The sequence below is a fragment of the Xiphophorus couchianus genome, chromosome 2 (genome assembly GCF_001444195.1).
Source record: "Xiphophorus couchianus chromosome 2, X_couchianus-1.0, whole genome shotgun sequence".
Classification (NCBI taxonomy): Eukaryota; Metazoa; Chordata; class Actinopteri; order Cyprinodontiformes; family Poeciliidae; genus Xiphophorus; species Xiphophorus couchianus.
In genome coordinates this window covers 25322381-25341421 of record NC_040229.1, presented here as the reverse complement: position 1 = coordinate 25341421, position 19041 = coordinate 25322381, and the positions used below count along the sequence as shown (strand labels likewise).

Below are 19041 nucleotides of genomic sequence, written 5' to 3'. Positions count from 1 at the left end.
AAATAATTCTGATAAATATCAGATATTTCCATCTAAAGGTCACTGAGATGTCCTTTCAAATTGTTGAAGAAAACTATAGCTTTAAATTTCATCTCAATCTTTCAAACAGTTAAGATCAAGATCAGGGATCTTAAAAGCCTTTTTTCCAAACCGCCGAATGTTTTATCATTAGAGGACGATATAAAGAAACATGACTGTAAAGTTAAAACTACTTCTTTAAACCAAAATCTGCTGGGTATATGAATAATTTTGAGCTGAACAGTAGCTCCTTTGCTATACTTTGTTCAGCCTTTCTGTTATCTCCTCAACTCTGTCTCTGTCTTCCAGCCTGATTAAACCATCTTGACATGTTGTACAAAATATTCTTTTTAGTAACCATGTCACATATTTACTATCTCTGATTTGGTCTAATTCAACCTCACTGATGATGGAAATAGCTAACTTTAAATGTTCTTTACTCTGGAACGGCATTCAGATTGAAAAGTGTTTTCAATGCATGGTGAATTCTCTGATCAGAGGCTATTTACATGCAGATCTGCTGATCGACAATTTCCACCAATCTACCTTCTTTTATGTATGTATTTTTGTTCTTAATGTGATTCTAGATGTTTTTATCAACATCTTTATTACTGCTAATATTTTTTCTAAATAGGCAATCACAATGTTATTATGACCAGCAATTATGCTGGTTTATAGATTTAATTCCGGAAACCTTTTCTTTATGGGTTTTATACTCATTCTTATTTTATTTGCTCCACAACCTCCCTGAGGATATTCAGATATTATGTCGATATTTCCAGAGTGAATCTTTCCATCTGAGATAACCTCACTAAATGGTTTTGTTCTCCATGACTTGTCTAATCATGAAGCCAAGAGACTTTAAAGTACTATTATTTTACTTTTTATGCGTCTTTTTATGAAAGTCCAGCTCCTTTTATGTATTGCTAACTAACCAGCGACCCTGGATGGCCTGCCAGAAGATGCCAAAACATACACAGCAATATGGCAGCCATTCATGTGCTAATGAAGCAGGAGAGGAAGCATTGCAGCCTGCTTTGACACAGAGTCTGGAAGGGGCTCGCCTCCAACTGCAGAGCACACCAGCTGACGACACGAGGGGAGGTGGAAGATTTCCAGGAGCACTCCGCGGCAAAAGGAGGGAGAGCTCCGCTGAGCAGGTTTTTTCCTCTTATATGGCCCATACTGTCACCCATAAGAAGATCATCTCCGGCCCAGTGAGCATCGAGCGTCCGCGGGTGATAACAAACACACACTGTCTTCCACGCACTCATTCTCTCTGTATGTGAATGGGCTCTGATCCCTATGTCCATATGCATCCACAGACGGCATAGGCATGTGTGCGCCGCCTATGCCTCCCCACCAGGACCAATTTCCATCCGCCGTCTGTGTGAGAGAGCAAGATCGATGCTGCACGGGGCGCGCCATCCAGGCTGTTCATTACTGCTGGAAATGCTATGGCCATAAGCAAAAACAACCCGGCCTGCTGATGCATAACACACCAGCTAGAGCTGGGCGGGTGAATGATAGTTTTACTTTACACAGCTCTTCAGCATCAAGCCTTTACTTCACTAGCAGCGGCAGGAAGAGCAGAACTCGCTGCTGAAGTATTGTTTGAAATTTAACTTTCATTAGTTCTCATTAGTTTCATTAGCTTACCCCAACAACAGCTGAGGCAGCTGGGTGTCACTAGCAGCTATCTTTGATGTGCATGTTTCTGGCAGCAGGAGGGCAATGAGATATTTCTTCTTCCATACTTTCTCTCATCCTCATCCTCACCCATGCTGTGAGGCTGACTACCAAACCACCTGCCTCCTCAAACCAGCCTCTACAGAACAAGCGAGCAGGTCACCATGCAGCACCCACGCTGTCATGTTACATCCACAGGTCCTGACATTTTTATTACTAGTTTTAATTATAGTCTTAAGAGGTAGGTCAACACAAATCAGTTCGTAATTATGTTTCTATTTCTCACCTGCTTCTTGTTTACAACAAATTTCCTGCTTTAAGGTCAGAACTACAAGTATGAAGCTCAGGACGTTTGTTCCCACAGTGGATCCATTTGTATGATTGATGTAAAAGTGGATGGAAGTCATGTTTGACATGCCATGTTTGAGAGAACATCTCTCTCTTATGTCATTTTTCATAAGGGAGAGGTTTAAGGTAAGGCTAATTTCCAAAGGTGAAACTTGAGTGACTAAAGTTTACCTGTGGTGAACTATAGTCACTAAAAATGCCATCAAAAAACTGAACCAAACAATTTTTTGATGGTGGTTTGATTCCGAAAAATCTGGGTATATTATCAACTTCTCAATATGTCATATTGCAACCTGAAGGTTTAACATTATTTATTTTTATTTATTTTTTGTGTCAAACACAAAGCAGAAGGAAAACAACACATGGTGTCCTTATACAAAAAAACTGAGAAATGTTCAGAGGATGCAAGTACTTTTGAAAAGCACTGTCAATCAGATAAAACATTTAAAGAGAGATTTATTTGATGCAAACATGTTTTATACACAATAGAATGAAAGGCTCATAAAAGCCTTTTTATTCTATTATATGGGATGTTAGGAATTTCTAACACCAAAGCAACAGTAAAGGGGAAAAGTTGCATAAATATTTATCTTAGGACATATGTGCATCTCTTACATTGAGTGCATGGGCCTTCTGACTTCATATTGCATTGGCCGCCTCCAGTGAATGGACACAGAAAGTTAACCACAAAATGGTTTCTAAACTCTGGCTAAAAGCTTTGAACAAGCACACACCTGTTCAAATAAAAAGAAAAACAGATGGCAAAGAAAAGGCCTAGTGAAAAACATCAAACTATCTGCCTTGAAGCAAATACGTGGACAGTTTTTTGATGAGCACAAAGCAGAAATAAGCACATTCTTAGTCAGTCCAAAAAACTGTCAGTGTGATCCTTTGCTTCCTGCTCTTTCTTTCAAAAGAAAGTCCACACTGTGCTTAATAACTCAATAGAAATACAAAAGAGACAAAAAGAAAATAACTTCCGTGCGCTCTGTTAATACACATATTGCTAAAAATAAACAAATCTGATCCAAGCTGCAGATGGCGGGCTGTGAGTGATGGTATGCTACGGTGCTCTGCGGTAAAGGAGAGAGCATGAATCAGCCTGTTTGAGGCAGACTTACACATGAACACCCCAACGCACACACACACACACACTTCATGTAGCAGCAGATGAAGAGAATAAATGAAGGGAGGCTGATAGATGAGAAATATAGAGAGAGAAAAAAAAGATAATGAAAGTTAAAAGAACAGTGAAAAAGTGAAGGTAATGATAAGATATACATGATGGCATGCATATCTAAGGAAGGACATTCATATGGGAAGCTGTATGTCTGTTTGTCATAATATCACGATACATAAATACCTTGGTGTTTGTGTGTATGTTTAGAGTGAAATAAATGAGTCACACAAACAAATAAAGCTAGGTAAACACTGAAATTAAATCACCTCTAAAGTAGCTTGACTTTATTTAATTTTGCAGAGTTCCTTGTAAATGACTCGTCTGTTCAAATAGTTTCATCTCCGTTAAAAGCGGACAAGCACTTTTCAAGAACCTCCTAGGAAAAATGAACAAAATGTTTTAGATCAAAGGCCTAACCTGCTGGAGACTCGACTGGAAAGCAGGCAGGTAAACCAGCAGGAACCAGAGAAAGTTTCCAACAGCCTTCAGCTATTGTTAAAATTCAATCTAACGTTATCACACCCATATATTAAGCTGAGTGTCGGTTCCCATCAGCTACTGTTTTTCACAAGCAGATATTGCTTTTCATTGTAACTATTTTATTACTTGCTTAATGTGATTCCTCATTTAGGATGTACGGCAAACCTCACATATATCAGTAGGACATTATCTTAAATTTATGCTGTCATGGATTACCATCAAATAATGCCCACATCATCACACATCAAACTGCTAACAGACCATAAAACAATGATGGATAACCAAAATATTTCCTCTTATTGGCTCTGACTAGTGATTGGCAGGTCAAAATTAAATATATTCATATATATAATGTAAGCTGGATTGGTCTGTAAGTATAAATACAATGTGCTTTAACACATTTTGGAATCAAAAATACCTTTGTAAAACAATCCGGAGAACAATTTCATTTTAAAGTCACTATTTTATTTTACATTAGTTTTTTTTAATTAAGTGAAAGTATAGTAAATTATACTATATAAATAGTACTGCATAAAGAAAACAGAAGTAGAAGTTGGAGAGATCAATGAACATCTAACATCAGTTAGATGTCAACAAAATCAAGGCATCTAATATGAATTGCACCAGAGCAAAACACTAAAACAAAAACACATCTATAGGTAAAATAGGAGATTGTGATCTCTAAAAGTGTCACAGTAAATATTTGTCTGTTAAGTTTGCCCAGTGTTTGCTTCACTCAGTGGAGGAAGACCACGCAGTTCTTCCTCCCTCCTGGCATTCCTGTCTCCTTCTCCCTTTCTTCTTCACCTATTTCTCCTTTGCCCCTCATCTCTCCTTTCCTTCAAGGAGCCCCTGATCCATGGTGCAGGTGACAGCTCAGACACAATGAGATGATATCACTGGTCAAACCCGAGCAGCTTGTCTGCGTGCTGCACAACAGCAGACGGCTGCAGTCTGACTCAGGCACGCTGCTTAGTTAGTTGGACAAAGAGTAGAAAGGATAAGAAAGAAGAAGGGAAGAAGGAGGTGGGAGGAGGAGAGAAGACCAACATGCACCATAGTCAGACTGATGGAAAAAAGGAAGGTGAAGGATGTAGTATGGTCATTATGTCTGTAAGGAAGGTATTCAGAGATAGTCTGCGTGGCTGTGTGAGTGTGGGTTGGACTGCAAATTGGGCTTCCTTTTAATTACACTATTGCTCCCTCTTTTTCTTCCTCCTCCACTGTGTGACATGCAGACACACACACAACAAACAGTACATGCCACACCTGCCATGAGGAAGATTAGATTTACACAGCATCAATAATTCACCCCCCCTGAACACAGAAAACACACAGAGAGTCTGGGTTTCTCCAGAATGGCCAAAAAACTGCAGAGCCCCATAATGATGCTGAAATAAGCAGAAAGTCCTTTCATTGACCGATCACTGGTCAAACTAAGCAAATAAACTAGTTTAAGCTGTGCAAACACAAACAAGAAGAAGGCTTCTGGCAGTTTTCTATTTTTAGAAACACCTGACTTAAAAACAAAAAAAAAAAAAACATTTCTTGGCATCCAATTCCCAAACCTCTCACTGCTCACTGGGAACACTGACGAAGGCAGGCTTTTATCTCAACAACTGCGTTATGTATGAGCCAAATTTTTCATCGTCCTTCGTGTAGCAGCCAAATGCAGGATGCAAATGTGCTTCTGGTGTTGTTTTAAGCTGTTGTTTTGTTTTTCTCCAGTCAGCTAATACTTATTCCTCAGATGGGTGATTTATTGCGGCCAGATGCCATTAGTAAGGAATCCATCATGCTTGTGCTTTCTGACTTTAAGCTGTGCAAAACTATTGTTTTGAATATTGTTTTGCCAGTTTTAGCCCCAAACAGATTTTAGAGGTCCAGTGAAATGCATCGAAGTAAAATACTCACAATAGCAAATAAATGTTACCTCTTCACTCTACAACTTTTGAGACTGATGAGGCTTTAATAGGATTTGCATTAGAGCTTGAAGTAAATATGAGGTTTTTAAAGTTACTGTTTCAAATGGATGTAATGTATTTGTAAAACAGATTAAAAATAAATACAGACTCAGCCACAGGGATGTTGATCTGTGGTAGAATAACAATGTAATGACATGTCGAGTATTTTTAACTCCATGTTAAAGTTGTAAATAAAGCAGGCGCAGTGCCATTTATAACCAATCTGGGATTTTTTTTTCCACAGAGAGAATAAATATTCATAAAAGATATTTATGGCTGCGCTAAATCTTCTGAAGTAACACGGGGAACTCACAGGTTCACTGCAAGGTTAGACTTTGTGATTGTCAGAGAAATTGCAAAAAATACCCTGGAGACACCGCCTAGATATTAGGTATTGGTTAGTGTGTTGGATTTTTTCAAGCAGCCGTGGTTTAATTAAAAAATTACTTGCCTGAACATATTTCATCTCACTAGCTGGAAAAGGGAGTAAAACTTAGACTTTCAAAGTTGCATTTGAACAACTATTTTGGTGAATGAAAAAAACAAACCCATAATACAAGCAGGTGGAGGGTTTGTGATGTTTTCTTGTTTAGCATGCACATCTTACATCTTTATAGTTAAGTTGCTTGTTAATCCACCAAACATATGGCAGTAGCTCAGTGTATTTAGGCATTGATGTGTCTTTAAATGTTGCTTGCCCTCGAATTTTCTCATACTAGCAACTCTCACAGAAAACAGTCCAAAAAAGGAAATTTTCCAGTGGTCGTCAGCTTTGTGGGCGAAATCTTTTGTTAATGTCAGAGGTCAGAGGAGAAGCAGCAGATTGGCTTTAGACAATAAAAAAGTAACAATTACTCAAATAGCTATTTGTTACAATCAAATTGTGGTAAACCATCTCTGTGCACCAGATGGCGCTACAGCAGCAGATGACCTGTTCCTAGCAAATTCAGCTGGGAACAGGAAACTGAGGCTAGAATCAAATGATAGAGTCTGAATTTTTGGTGAAAAAGAACAAAATCATCCTGTCTTGTGATTCAAACTGATTGTGATAAGTGTTTTTTTCCAAACTCTTAGTAACTGATCTTTGTTTAATATTTACATCCTATTTGGTGTAGGTTGCAGGCCATTTGCATCCCCAGTGTACCCACAGGCACATTAACAATGGAGCAAATGGAACAACTAGAGCCCCATTTTAGCTTTGACTCAAAAGATAAATCCTGTGACCTGAATAATGAACTTCATAAAGTTTTGGTTACTATGGTTTTTATAAAAACAAAACAAAATAACCTAAAAATAGATGTGAGATTTAATTGCTACATTTTAGACCCACTTTCCTTCATTTCTGAGAGCTCAGTCCATCTCACCCCTAGGAACATTATTTGGAAGCAAAAGTAGCATAATCACAAAACCCAGTCAGTCAGTTATTTTTGAGAGGAGGTAAATGGATGTCAATCAACTTATTATGTGTGCTGCCTCTCATTCACTCACCATTAGAATATGGTCTTTATATAATACCAGATGGTTTGTTGCAAAGAACCATCTGGAAGCAGCTCAGTGTAAAAACCTTTCTGAAAAAGGTTACTGTTCTCTAAAAAATACTTGATGAAAAAAAAAGAATAAGGCATCTGTCTAACTTAGTGAGGCTTAATCAAATCAATGAAATAAGCAGAACAGAATAGAAATGGTGCATGCGGCTACAGAGCGGTTTATAATTTATCATCATAGCAAATTTAAGCCCAAAGCTACCAGAAAGGAAGATGTTGTTTGAATATTTTGAAGCTTGGAGGGTGACTTATTTTCAGTCTCATAAGAGATTAGCTTTGCAAAGTAAGCCTAGCTGACCACATAGTGAGAGCAATGCATTTAACCAAGCAAGATTCTTTAATATGAAACTACCTGAGCAAGTATTTCAGGATGTAATACTTGTAAACACTTAACTGTGAATCAAATAGCCCCGTTTATTGGAATGCACCTTTAATGGATTCAAATGCCCTATATATGTTCAGCCTCTGGTGTTATAAAGTATACAGTCAAAAGCTTATGTATTGATCAAAGGACTCCATTAGCCTTTTGATCTGTGTTTTTATTGGAGACATGTTAAGAATCTAGCTTTAAGATGTTTTGAGAAGACAAATCTTTGCACTGACAGCAGGTTAACTTATAACAATTGCACTTATAGTGGATACTTGCTTTCCATTGCCTAAACATGCAATCGTAAACAAGAATGTAAGTTTGGAGGATACAATCAAGAAACCCTGGCACAAACAGAATAGAGCATTGTCCAATCTTTTAAAAGATTTGAGTTTGGTATCTTCTTGGAAGGAGTCATTTCTTCACTTGGATACCAAGCACAGAAGGGGGGCTGGAATTTTAAGGAGAGAGTAACAATTGGGCTTTTATTTCGTCAGAACTGCATAATTATTGAGGTTAATTCAACTCGGAGCTTGTGCACTATTGTCTTTGAATATAGCTGCCACCGCTTAAATGAATAAATTAGTGACAAAACAAAGCAAACAGACAAGCTGTGCCTCAATGCACAATGTCAGAGAGACTGCCTCCAAGGATAAGACGAAGCTTTGTGGGGGGGAACCCTTTAGTTTGATTTTCTGGAGACAACAGCTTTGTCATTTACAGGCATTTGGGCCTGGGTTTTTCTCACTGATGTGATTTCTTTGGTATCTGTGAAACATGCACAGGTACTTACAACATAGAGAAGTTTCAGGCAGCCTATCTGCTGCATATGGGATGTAATATTTTTGAAGGTAAATGAATGAACACACTTTCAAATGGTGAGAGAGGGGTGTTTTGAATCTACATTTGTTGTCCATTAAATGTAAACTAGAAAACAAGAAAGAAAGACAGAAAAATAAATCTTAGCTGTTGGATTTAAACTAGTCAACCTTTTTCTTTTTGTTGCCTTTTCAGTGACTAAATTCAAAGTTAAATATAAAAATTGCTGAATTTCTTTTATACAAAAGTCAACTGGATGTCTTGGGACTGAACGTGTCAAAGTCTAAACCCACACTAGAAGCTACTTGAAGCTGTTTATAATAATGGTGCTTTGAACTAAAGATCAGTCGCCACCTTCAGTCACTGGCATGCTAGCACACAGCCCTTGACTTTCCCCTGGCCTGTATAGATAAAATAATGCCTCATATGCTCTACTTTTGTTCCTGCCAATGCCAATAATGTGAGCAAATGACACTACAAAGCCTGTTGCTCTCTCATGAACCAATGTAGGAAAACAATTCTTCAAACCTATAGGGACAAAGAGTAGCACTAGCGGTTCATGTTTTTGAACTAGTGTTTCACAGAAAATGTGGCAGATCCATAAAGAGGTAAGTTCCTTTTGTAAAACTAAAACCTTTTCCTTTTAACTTGTAAAACCAATTGAGCTTCTGTAAACTCAGCTACAGGTCAACTGCCTTATACTACCAATGTCAGATGAATTTGCTGTTTCACCAGAGCCAGATTCATCCACCATTAATGTAAAGCTGGGTTAAAGCAGCATCTTCTTTATAAATTTCAAGTGAAGTCCTTTATAGCTCACATCTATTGTTTATTACAGGATTGGAGGAAGATAAAGGAATGAAAGGAAGGTAGAAAAATAAAACCATGCAAGAACTCTATCAACAGAAGAAAAGTGGACCAGGATTTTTCTTTGCCCATTCCACTACCTTCACTCCACACCTTCCTTCTCCATTTTCACTTTCTCTTCATCAAAAAGTCTTTTTATCTCTTCCCAAACTGACTCTCTCCGAGCTATATCTATGAAACACACCATCCGTGTGAATACGAAGGTAGCACAGCTGCACAGCCAGAAAGATACTGCACTTTCTGAACCTCAAAGCTTGCTTATATATATTTGAACTCCAAACAGCAGTAATAAATAAATGAGCTCAGCTTCCTGTTCACTCAACTGTAACCACTGCTGAAATTAAATTGGTTCAGTCAACAGCGTCATATCTAAGTTTACATCATTATTTTCTACAGTGATATTTGTCTTCTGAGGTGGGAATTGTTTTTATCTAAAAATGTCCGGCTGGGCTTCTACGTGTGTGTGTGTGTGTGTGTGTGTGTGTGTGTGTGTGTGTGTGTGTGTGTGTGTGTGTGTGTGTGTGTGTGTGTGTGTGTGTGTGTGTGTGTTCGAGCATTGGTGTTTGTTTGTCAGGCACTTGACAAGACTGATGACCGTTCGACAGCCACACAGAGCTCTTGTCAGGGAGGATTATCCCTCTGAGTGGTGCTGAGGGGCCAAAGACAGCTTGGGTTCAGGAGAGGGCCTGAGTGGTCTCTATCTTCAGGATCTACTTCTCATATCTAATCTGAGAGGACAGTGAGGAGTGGCTGACCAGCACTTCTGTCTGTCTGGGTACATCTGACCTTTCAAAGTGCTTCTTGAGTGTTTAGTCACAAAATAAAGAATTAAAGGACAGACCAACAAATCTTTAGCTGAAATATTCTAAAATAAGGCTCCCAAACTGTAGTGAATGTATCATGTAGAAGCAGAAAACTGCGTATATGCCAACCTTCTTAGATTTAGTTTAAATTTGGTCTCATTTGACCAGAGCACCTTTTCTACTACATGTTCACAGTGATTCTATGTGCCTGTCTTGTATTTTTTTCCACAATAGCTTTTTCCTTACTGCTGTTCCGTAAATTTAGCATTGTGGAGGCGCAACTAATAGATATTATTTCCTCAGATTCTCCCACCTCCACTGGGGATCTCTGCAGCTCCTCCAGAGTTATTATAGCACTCTTGACTGTAATTACACTTATGCCATGCTGGTTAAAATTTCAGAGAATGGGTTGAACAGTGCTTTTTGAGCTTTTCAGAGCTTGGGATAATGTTTTATAGCTTACCGCTGCTTTAAACCTGTCTACTTTTTCTCCCTGACCTGTCATGTTCTTTAGTCTTCATGGTGACATGTGTTCACTAATGTGACAAACATCTCAGGTCTTAGCAGATGAAAAAAATTAAGACCATTTTATTTTTTCACTTCATAGCATGGTTACATGAAGTTAATGGCTGTAACAGAAAAACGAGAAAAAGTTGAAAGATTAAGAGTTTATCTTGCAAGGCAATGTAAAGCAGAAATCCTACTTTTTTATAAAGGTATGCAAGGAATTAAACTACAAATTTCCCCTGCTACAGGTGCAGCTGCTGACAAGCTCCTCTGGTGTCACAGTAATCACTGTATTCAGAAAGTATGAAAAGTCCCAGCAACAGAAGAATGGCCTGGATCAACACTTTATTCCACATTTCCTCTCTTCATGCAGAGATCACAATGCCAGTTAAAGCTGTCTGCTTCTTTTCCTTCCACTGTGTACTCATTATTGAGTGGCAAGTTAAATAGCCCCACAGAGTGGCAGGCATCCTGATCCCGGTGTGCCTTTCACATGGTAAACAGTTTCAAATGGGCCCGGTATTGTGCAGCTATAATACAGCATCTGCTTTATGGCATGGAAAAAATGCATTGTCACCAAGTGGCACTGAAAGAGCCATTCAGGGGCTGCCAGGGCCTCACCAAAACGCTAAGGCTTTGACAGTGACACGGGCTGGTGGGTGGTGGTCGAGCGGCCTGCATTCTGGTTGGAAGCCGCTGCTGCAGAGCAATTGGCCAGGCCAAAAAACTGAAATGTAGGTGCAGACGACTCCAGAGACAGAAGATCTTTGTAGTCTGGCCATGTTTGAGAAGACTGCACAGTGCAAACTAGTCAATACCCCGCATAACTTCAGTGAAGCTAAAACCCTCTCCAATGAATACATCCGTTCTCAATGCAGCAGCATAGCGGGTCAGAGTACTGCAGTGAGCACTGGACCTTGGCCAGACTGGAATGAGACACTATGCAGCCAGAGACAGAAGATGCCCCTTATCCCTTAACTCTCCATTAAACATTTAGAGCACCACTCCTGCATTCTCCTTCACTGAAAGCTGCTGCTTCTGCTTTTGGTGAAAAAATAAAACTTATCTGGATCACAGAAATGTTAGGACTGGTCATTTCTATCAACATTATGCCAACATAAATCATACAGAATAATGCACATTTGTGTTGAGTAGTTACACACTTTATATTTCCTTGGAAAAATATAAGGTGACTGAAGCAGAGAATAAAGAAACAGGACAGCATCATAACTGAAGCTATTTAAATCTGACCTCAGGGAATAAGATGTTATCTTGAGTTATATTTAATCCACACTGCGAACAAATTTGAGTAGGAAGAGACAAATAATAAGCTATGATTACTTGAGCAAATGAGTTTCCTTTTCTGAAATGATGTAGGAGTTAATATAAGTCCACACCTAAATATAAAAATAAAAAAGTGTTATATATGTGGGCTGTGGACTAAGCTCCTTGTCATAAGATGAAAAAAAATAGAGTATCATAACTTCTTCCCCGACTGTTAAAATAGACAAAGCTTCCTGAACTTTCTTCTCTTTAACAGCTAAATAGATACATAAAACTCACTTTTTTCTACTTACAAAAAAAAACCAAACAAAAAAAAAAGTCATGGCTTGCTTATGAAAGTTGTGGCTTCTCCACTAATAACGTTATTTCAAACAAACTTTTCTCAACAAGTTAGCACGATACTGGGAATGATGTCAGCTGATTTAGGAGTGCTCTGCTTGCACAGAAAAAAGTGGGATTGCTATTTGTTTTGATGCTAAACACTATTAGCGATAAAAGCTAATCATAGAGCATTTCTATCCAGTTAATGCATTCACAAATTTCATTGAGAAGTTCTTCTGAGTGGAAGTAATTTCAGTGTTTTGAAGTGTCCCAGTCAGAAGAGAAACTGATAGAAAATCTGTGGGAGGAGCTAAGCTAAAGGCAAGGAGGCCCTCCTACATGAAAGATTTTGAGCTCATCACAACAGATAAAAACATTAAAATACCAGTGGAAACATGAAAATACTGGTCAATAAATATAAGAAAGGTTGAAAGGTTCGATTGCTCTTTTTATTTCTTTTCAGAAACAAATTCTTTGTTAAATGGAACTACTTTTAGATCTGAATCTGCTTGAGGTTTAAATAGCTTTGGGCTTAGTTGTAGATGGGCGTCGTGTGTCCTGTGTTGTGTTTTCCCTGCTTCTCCTGTACCTGCCACTATATCAGCAAAGCCAGTGACAGCGGAGATAGAGGTGTTCACTTCAAGGGCCATCAAATACAATGTAGGGAGGAGTGCAACACTTTGCTGTTTGGAATACTGTACACAAAACAAGTCTTCTCACAGCAACAGATAATAAATAACAATGCTATGACACACTTTTATGACACTATGAAGTGCGGGTGAAAGCAATAGAAAAAAATGGAAGCAATTCTCGATAAGTGGAAGCCTAGATAAGTGTAGTGCCAGTGCTACAAAAAAGAAAACCAGAGCCTTACAAATTTGTTTCATTAATATTTTATAATACAAAGCTTTCAGGAATGTTGTTAGGTCTGAACGTTGCCTCTGCTGTGCTGCAACTGACTGTGACTGCAAGTATTGTAAACATCTTAAGAGGGTTGGAATAATTATTCTAATTTTCTTTATTTGTTAAATCGGTAAAGTTTGTTGTGAATGTTCTTTCAAATGTTTGAACCCACACAATGTAAATTCAGAGGGTACTTGAATTTAACTGGCAAAAACACAGTAAAGATAACAATCCTAATATCCTTGAAAAAAGCCTGCTGGGTCCTCAGTTTTTTCTTGGAACTTAACTTTTTATCTGAGAGCTTGAAGTTTAATTGGAATCTCACTCTTATACTGTATGTAGCTCATAATAAAATTTTCTTTGAATACACCTGCCAGAGTAAATTTTACACACTCTAAGCTAACCCTGTCTTCTGTAATTCTCCAAGTACGTAACTTGGAAATTTAAAATGTAAAATTAAAATAAATATCAACAAAGCTCAACATTTCACCAAAATGTTGTCATTTTTTCAACCCTCCTAATAGGTTTACATATTATTTTCATTCAGTTTTATCGGCACAACAATGTGAAATCTTATTCAAGGCAAGGTCTTCAAGTAGTTACATAACTCTCTGCTTTTATCAATAATCAATGGCTTTGCCTTTATACTTCCCACACACTGATGTACGTTACAAATCCATAAAAATAAAATGTAATGGATTTATGAGTATGAACAGCCCCTTTTAAAGTCATGCTACAGCATCTCAATTGGATTTATGTCCAAACTTACAACACCCTAATTTTCATTTCACCATTTATCTCTCATAACCTTGTCAGGCACATGCCTCACATTCTGCTTTACCATCAGAAACACAGCCATGCAAAGGTTGTTCTAGTTCAGCAGGGGCTAAGTGGTGAATAAAGGAGGTTAACTGTGCAGTTGTCCAATGTTATGTAAAATAGCCACGTTTTTACCAGCTTACCATGTCTGATGGTGAAAAAGAGGAGGTGTGTCAGTCAGACTGAAGCTCTGTGGCGAGTTGTCCTGGATAGGTTTTCTATTGCCACCTACTCCATTATGTGTCGCACAATATGTGTCGCAACAAGGCGTCATAGAAAAAGATGGACCTCGGTTCCAGAGATAATTTAGTGTTTTTAAAAGTTTTATTCAAAAAGCTTCTTTTCATTCTCGTCATTTGGGACGTACTCTTAAATCAGGACTGTCAAGGACACCATATCAGCCATGTTATGGTTCGCTTCAAAATTCACGTCCAAAATCCAATTTCAGCTGAGTCACAGCTTAGATAAACAGCCCTAGTTGAACAAACTCAGAGGTTTTTGTTCTGCAGCCAAATCGTCAGCTTGTGCTTTGGCTGCATTTTCATGCTAGGCGGGGGAAAACAGCTTGCAAACAATAAAATCCCCTGAGAAAGGAAACAGACATGACAAACCCTTGCAACTTCTTAACTTTTGTAGTGAAACAGAAGAGAAGAAAGTGGGTTGGGTATTGATAGTAGAATCCCATAAGCTTTCCCACATAGGCAGGGACACAATGAAGACAAAAGTACCAGGGGGAGAAGACTTATCCTCAGGCCCCCAACAGGTACATTGTTTAGAGCAATGAAAGGAGACATATATATTTGGGGTTTATCAGACTGAGATGGACCAAGTCCTGGGCACTTATTCTTTCTGATCATTCACCATATACCGATCTGTCTATGTTTCAAATAGTGAGGACAGACTTATGAATTGGTTTCAAAACCTCAAGGTTATGTATGACTTAGATAAAACTACATAAAAATCTGTCTTTCTCTCATTATGTCTTCTCAAAAGCCTCCTCCTCCTGAACTGTTTCACACACTCCAACTTTAAAACCTAAAATATTTCATTTGACCTTCACTCCGATTTAGTTTGGACTGTGTGTAGGATGGCATGACTGACATTTTAAACCTGTGGTGTGGTTTGGGTGGGTGGGTGAGTTCAGTTTGAATGGATTTCATCATCACTACCCCCTCCTTACGTCTTCCCCAGATCCAGATTATGGGAACCTGGTTATCACTCTCTCCCAGGGTTGGTTTTTAGGTGCACAACCAGCATAATCCTGAAGAGTATGACTTGTGACACCAGAGGCTTAATTAGATTTTTTTTTGACAATGCACAACTAAAAAAATCTATTCAATCTTATTTCTTTTCTGAATAATTAAATATTTTGTCACGGCAACTGAGGAAAAATTACTACTATCATCACTAACCCTAATTTTGAATTAAAATGTTCACCTAAATGAGAATGATAATCAGGGGGACAATACTGGTGCTCAACAAGAGTTAGCATCTGTGCTTATGAAAAATGTTAAAAGTGATGTGGAAACAAGAGAGTCAGATAGAAAATGAAACGATGTGAGAAACAGAAACAGGTTTGAGATTGGGAGCCTGATGGCAAGTGGTAGAGATCAGAGTGTAATCTGTTCCCAGGGCAGCGAAGGATCCTTTTTAAAGTCCCGGAGGTTTAAATAATTCCTTAAGCTCTGAGCACTTCAGGATCTCGCAGACAGATGTGGGAATGAAACTATTGTTTTAATCATCACACTTCAGTCAGGCCAAGTCCAAATGCTCAGTACAAGTCTGGTATGAGGGTTTCACACTTGCTATGGGCTTGAATGTAATGTTACTTTTGGTGCTTTTATTATTTATTTGAATAGTTTTTGTTGTTTTCTGGCTGGAATGGCAATTTAAAAAAAACAACTCCAATGATTTTTGCCTCTGGCATAATTCAGATTGCATGTTTGACCTCACTTTGTATTAAAAGGCCTTAGTTTTATTTGTTGGTTTTCTGACCTGTACATTCTGTTATTTCATTAAAAATCTACTGAATATTTATTTGGTGTATAATAATTTAAATCTCCAAAAGTACCATTAAAATATCCGAATTACTATGTCACGACAACTGTATGTAAACCTCTGAACCGCCTTAATAGTGAATACATTGGGCAGCTGATAAAATGCATGACAAATTTTTATCCTTTAAACCAGGGGTCCCCAAACTTTCTCCTGTGAGGGCCACATAACTTGTCCCTTCTCTGATGGGGGGCCGGGGTCAGTTTGTAACAGAAAAAGTGTGACGATTGTAAGAGTGCTAAACATAAAAATGTATTGTTTTTCAGAAAGCACAATCAAATAACCTTTTCTGGATTCTTCAGAGAACAAAAGTCAGGAAATAACACTATTTATGAAATAAATAATAACCAAATAACACTGGGTTCTCCACATAAAGAAAAAGTCCATGGAACATAAACTTTCTGTTGTGCTGGTCACAATCTTAAAAGGTCCAAGTTCAGCTTAGTTGTCAGAGCAGAATCTCTTACTTAAATGGCTCATATGAGCAGGCTCTCAAAGTTCTTGTGTTCCTTCCTTATAACCTTTTTGTAGGTTCTAATAGCTTGTAGACGTCGCTGTTTGCAGCTCATCAACTTCCCTGTGAAACCCACAAAGCAAGCAGGCTGAGAAACTGAACTAAGTGATACAGCACCTCCACAGCACAATCAGTACTACTACCAGTATGGTTGTGGAGATGGATTTTATCCCAGTAGATTTTATTATGATTATATTTTTATACTCAGAATGACTCATCTCATTCAAATCAGAAAAATGACCTTACCTTTGTTCATCAGTGTGAACTGTGGGCGTGCATCTGACTGGTGAGAAGTTGAATGTCAGGTTCCATTCTAGTCACTGCCAGTCTCAAACACTGATGCAGATGTTCATCTGTCAATCTTGATCTCATTGACGTTTTCAACAGTTCCATACGGGAAAAGGTTTGCTCGCAGATATACGTGCTGCCAAAAAGTGTGGACATCTTCATTGCGTGTTTTCTGATGTTAGGGTACGTGTCGTTTGGGAGGGCGGCATAGAAGTCAATGAGACTGTTGGGCTTGAATGCATCTTTCAGAACATCACAGTTCTGTAACTCGGCCAACTCAAACTGATAAGAAGGCTGGGCTTCATCGATGTCGGCAACAAAGGGGTTCTGGAAAAGACGGATTTCTTTTGCGTAAATAGGTAGTTCACGGAATCGCACACCGAACTCCACCTTTAGCATTTCCAGTGCTTCCACACACTTTTCAGCTGGAAAAGGGACCGCTGGGTTCTCTGCAGAGAGATTTTGTGTAGCAGGGAGATGGATAAAACTGTGCTTTTTCACTTGTCCCAAAAGTAGCTCTAGTTTCACCTCAAATGCTTTGATGTGGGAATACATTTCACAAATGAGTTTCCCCTGGCCTTGTAGCTGCAAGTTAAAGCTGTTCATTATTTCTGTCATGTCCGTTAAAAATGCGAGATGCCATTTCCATTCTGGGTCTTTCAGCTCTGGCACAGTTTTGTTTTGTGAATGAAGAAATGCGTTAATTTCAGGTAGCAGCTCGTAAAAACGCTTCAGAACTCTGCCCCGGCTCAACCATCGGACCTCTGTGTAGTACAGCACATCCCCGTGCGCAGATTCCAGTTCAGACAGGAATTCTTGGAACTGCCTGTGTTTAAGACCCTTTGCTCTGATGAAGTTTATGCATGACACCACAACCTTCATGACAGAATTCCACGTCAACACTTTGCAGCACAGTGCTTGCTGGTGAATTAGGCAGTGGACTTGTAGCGGTGCGGTGAGACCTCGTTCTTCAAACTCCCGGTTCATGCGTCCTATTAGACCCCGAGACATGCCCACCATATTGGGAGCCCCGTCAGTTGTGATGCTGGCCAGCTTTGACCAGTCCAGGTCCAACTCTCCCATGGTTTGGTACACTTTTCCGAAAATATCCTCCCCGGTTGTAGTCCCTTTGAGACTTTGGAGGGCTGCCAGCTCCTCGCACATCTCAAATTTTGCAGTAACTCCACGAATAAAAATGAGCAGCTGCGCGGTGTCCTGCACGTCCGTGCTCTCATCCAGTGCTAACGAAAAAAATTCAAACTCTTTCGCCTTCTGCTGCAGCTGGGTATATACATTACCGCCGATTTCTTCAATGCGTCTGGTGATTGTACTGGCTGATAGACTCACGGCATTAAAGACGTCTTTCTTCTCGGGACACACCTCCTCCGCTACAGCTCTCATGCATTTCTTGACAAATTCTCCGTCAGTGAAAGGTTTACCGCTGCTTGCTATCAGTTGAGCAACCCGAAAGCTGGCCCGAACAGATGACTGGTTCAGCTGAACTTGGCGTACAAATGTATTCTGCTGAGCTAACAATCCACGTTTTAGCTTTGAGAGTTTGTCTGCTCGCATTTGGCCTTGCAAGCTATCATACTTGTCTTTATGATGGGATTCATAGTGTCTCCGCAGATTGTATTCTTTGAATACCGCCACCGCCTCTTGACAGATGAGACAGACAGCCTTTTCTTTGCATTGGACAAAACAATAATCGTTTGTCCATTGCAGGTTAAATGCCCTGCATTCTGAATCAATTTTTCTCTTACCTAATCTTTTCGCCATTATTCCGTTCGCTCTTTGAGAGAGGCGGGTTTAAGATTTTTTGATGGGGGTTGCCAGATAGGCAACATCCATCCACCCTTCTGGGGTCTGTTATATGTTACGCATATATGTCGTTATACGTTATATGTCATGCATATAACTGATATATGTCAATTATATGCATGCATAAAATAGTAACTAACTAATAGTTAATAATAAATAAAGTTCATTACTAAGGAACATTTTATTGCAAATAAAAATGCACATATATGAAAATACTCTGGTATTGTTCAGGGGGCCGGACCAAATGTGGAGGCGGGCCGCATCTGGCCCGCGGGCCATAGTTTGGGCACCACTGCTTTAAACCAAGCCAAACACATTTCATGAAAGCAGTGGGAACATCTAAAAAATGCCCTTTGCCTCCTGCAAATCCCAAAATGTCAACTACAATGAAGGCGCTAACATCAAAACTGGGAGCTATATGAATTCCACCTCAGTGATATATTACAAATG

General features: G+C 39.0%; 2 protein-coding genes across 14 annotated transcripts in view; both read right to left on the bottom strand.

Annotated features, from left to right (window-relative positions):
* The window catches only part of LOC114150140 (neuronal cell adhesion molecule-like), a 98693-nt gene that overhangs the window by 66972 nt on the left and 12680 nt on the right, over nucleotides 1-19041 (bottom strand). The window lies entirely within an intron of this gene.
* Nucleotides 283-18685, bottom strand: LOC114150201 (general transcription factor II-I repeat domain-containing protein 2-like). The gene is made up of 2 exons (XM_028026507.1): nucleotides 16436-18685; nucleotides 283-293 (listed from the first exon to the last, which is right to left on the bottom strand). The coding sequence occupies exon 1, from the start codon at nucleotides 18547-18549 to the stop codon at nucleotides 16738-16740; it is 1812 nt and encodes a 603-aa protein (XP_027882308.1). The 5' UTR covers nucleotides 18550-18685; the 3' UTR covers nucleotides 283-293; nucleotides 16436-16737.

What these genes read in the sequence shown, in the direction of transcription:
- LOC114150201 (XM_028026507.1), bottom strand. Translation starts at nt 18,549, where the DNA reads ATGGCGAAAAGATTAGGTAAGAGAAAAATTGATTCAGAATGCAGGGCA.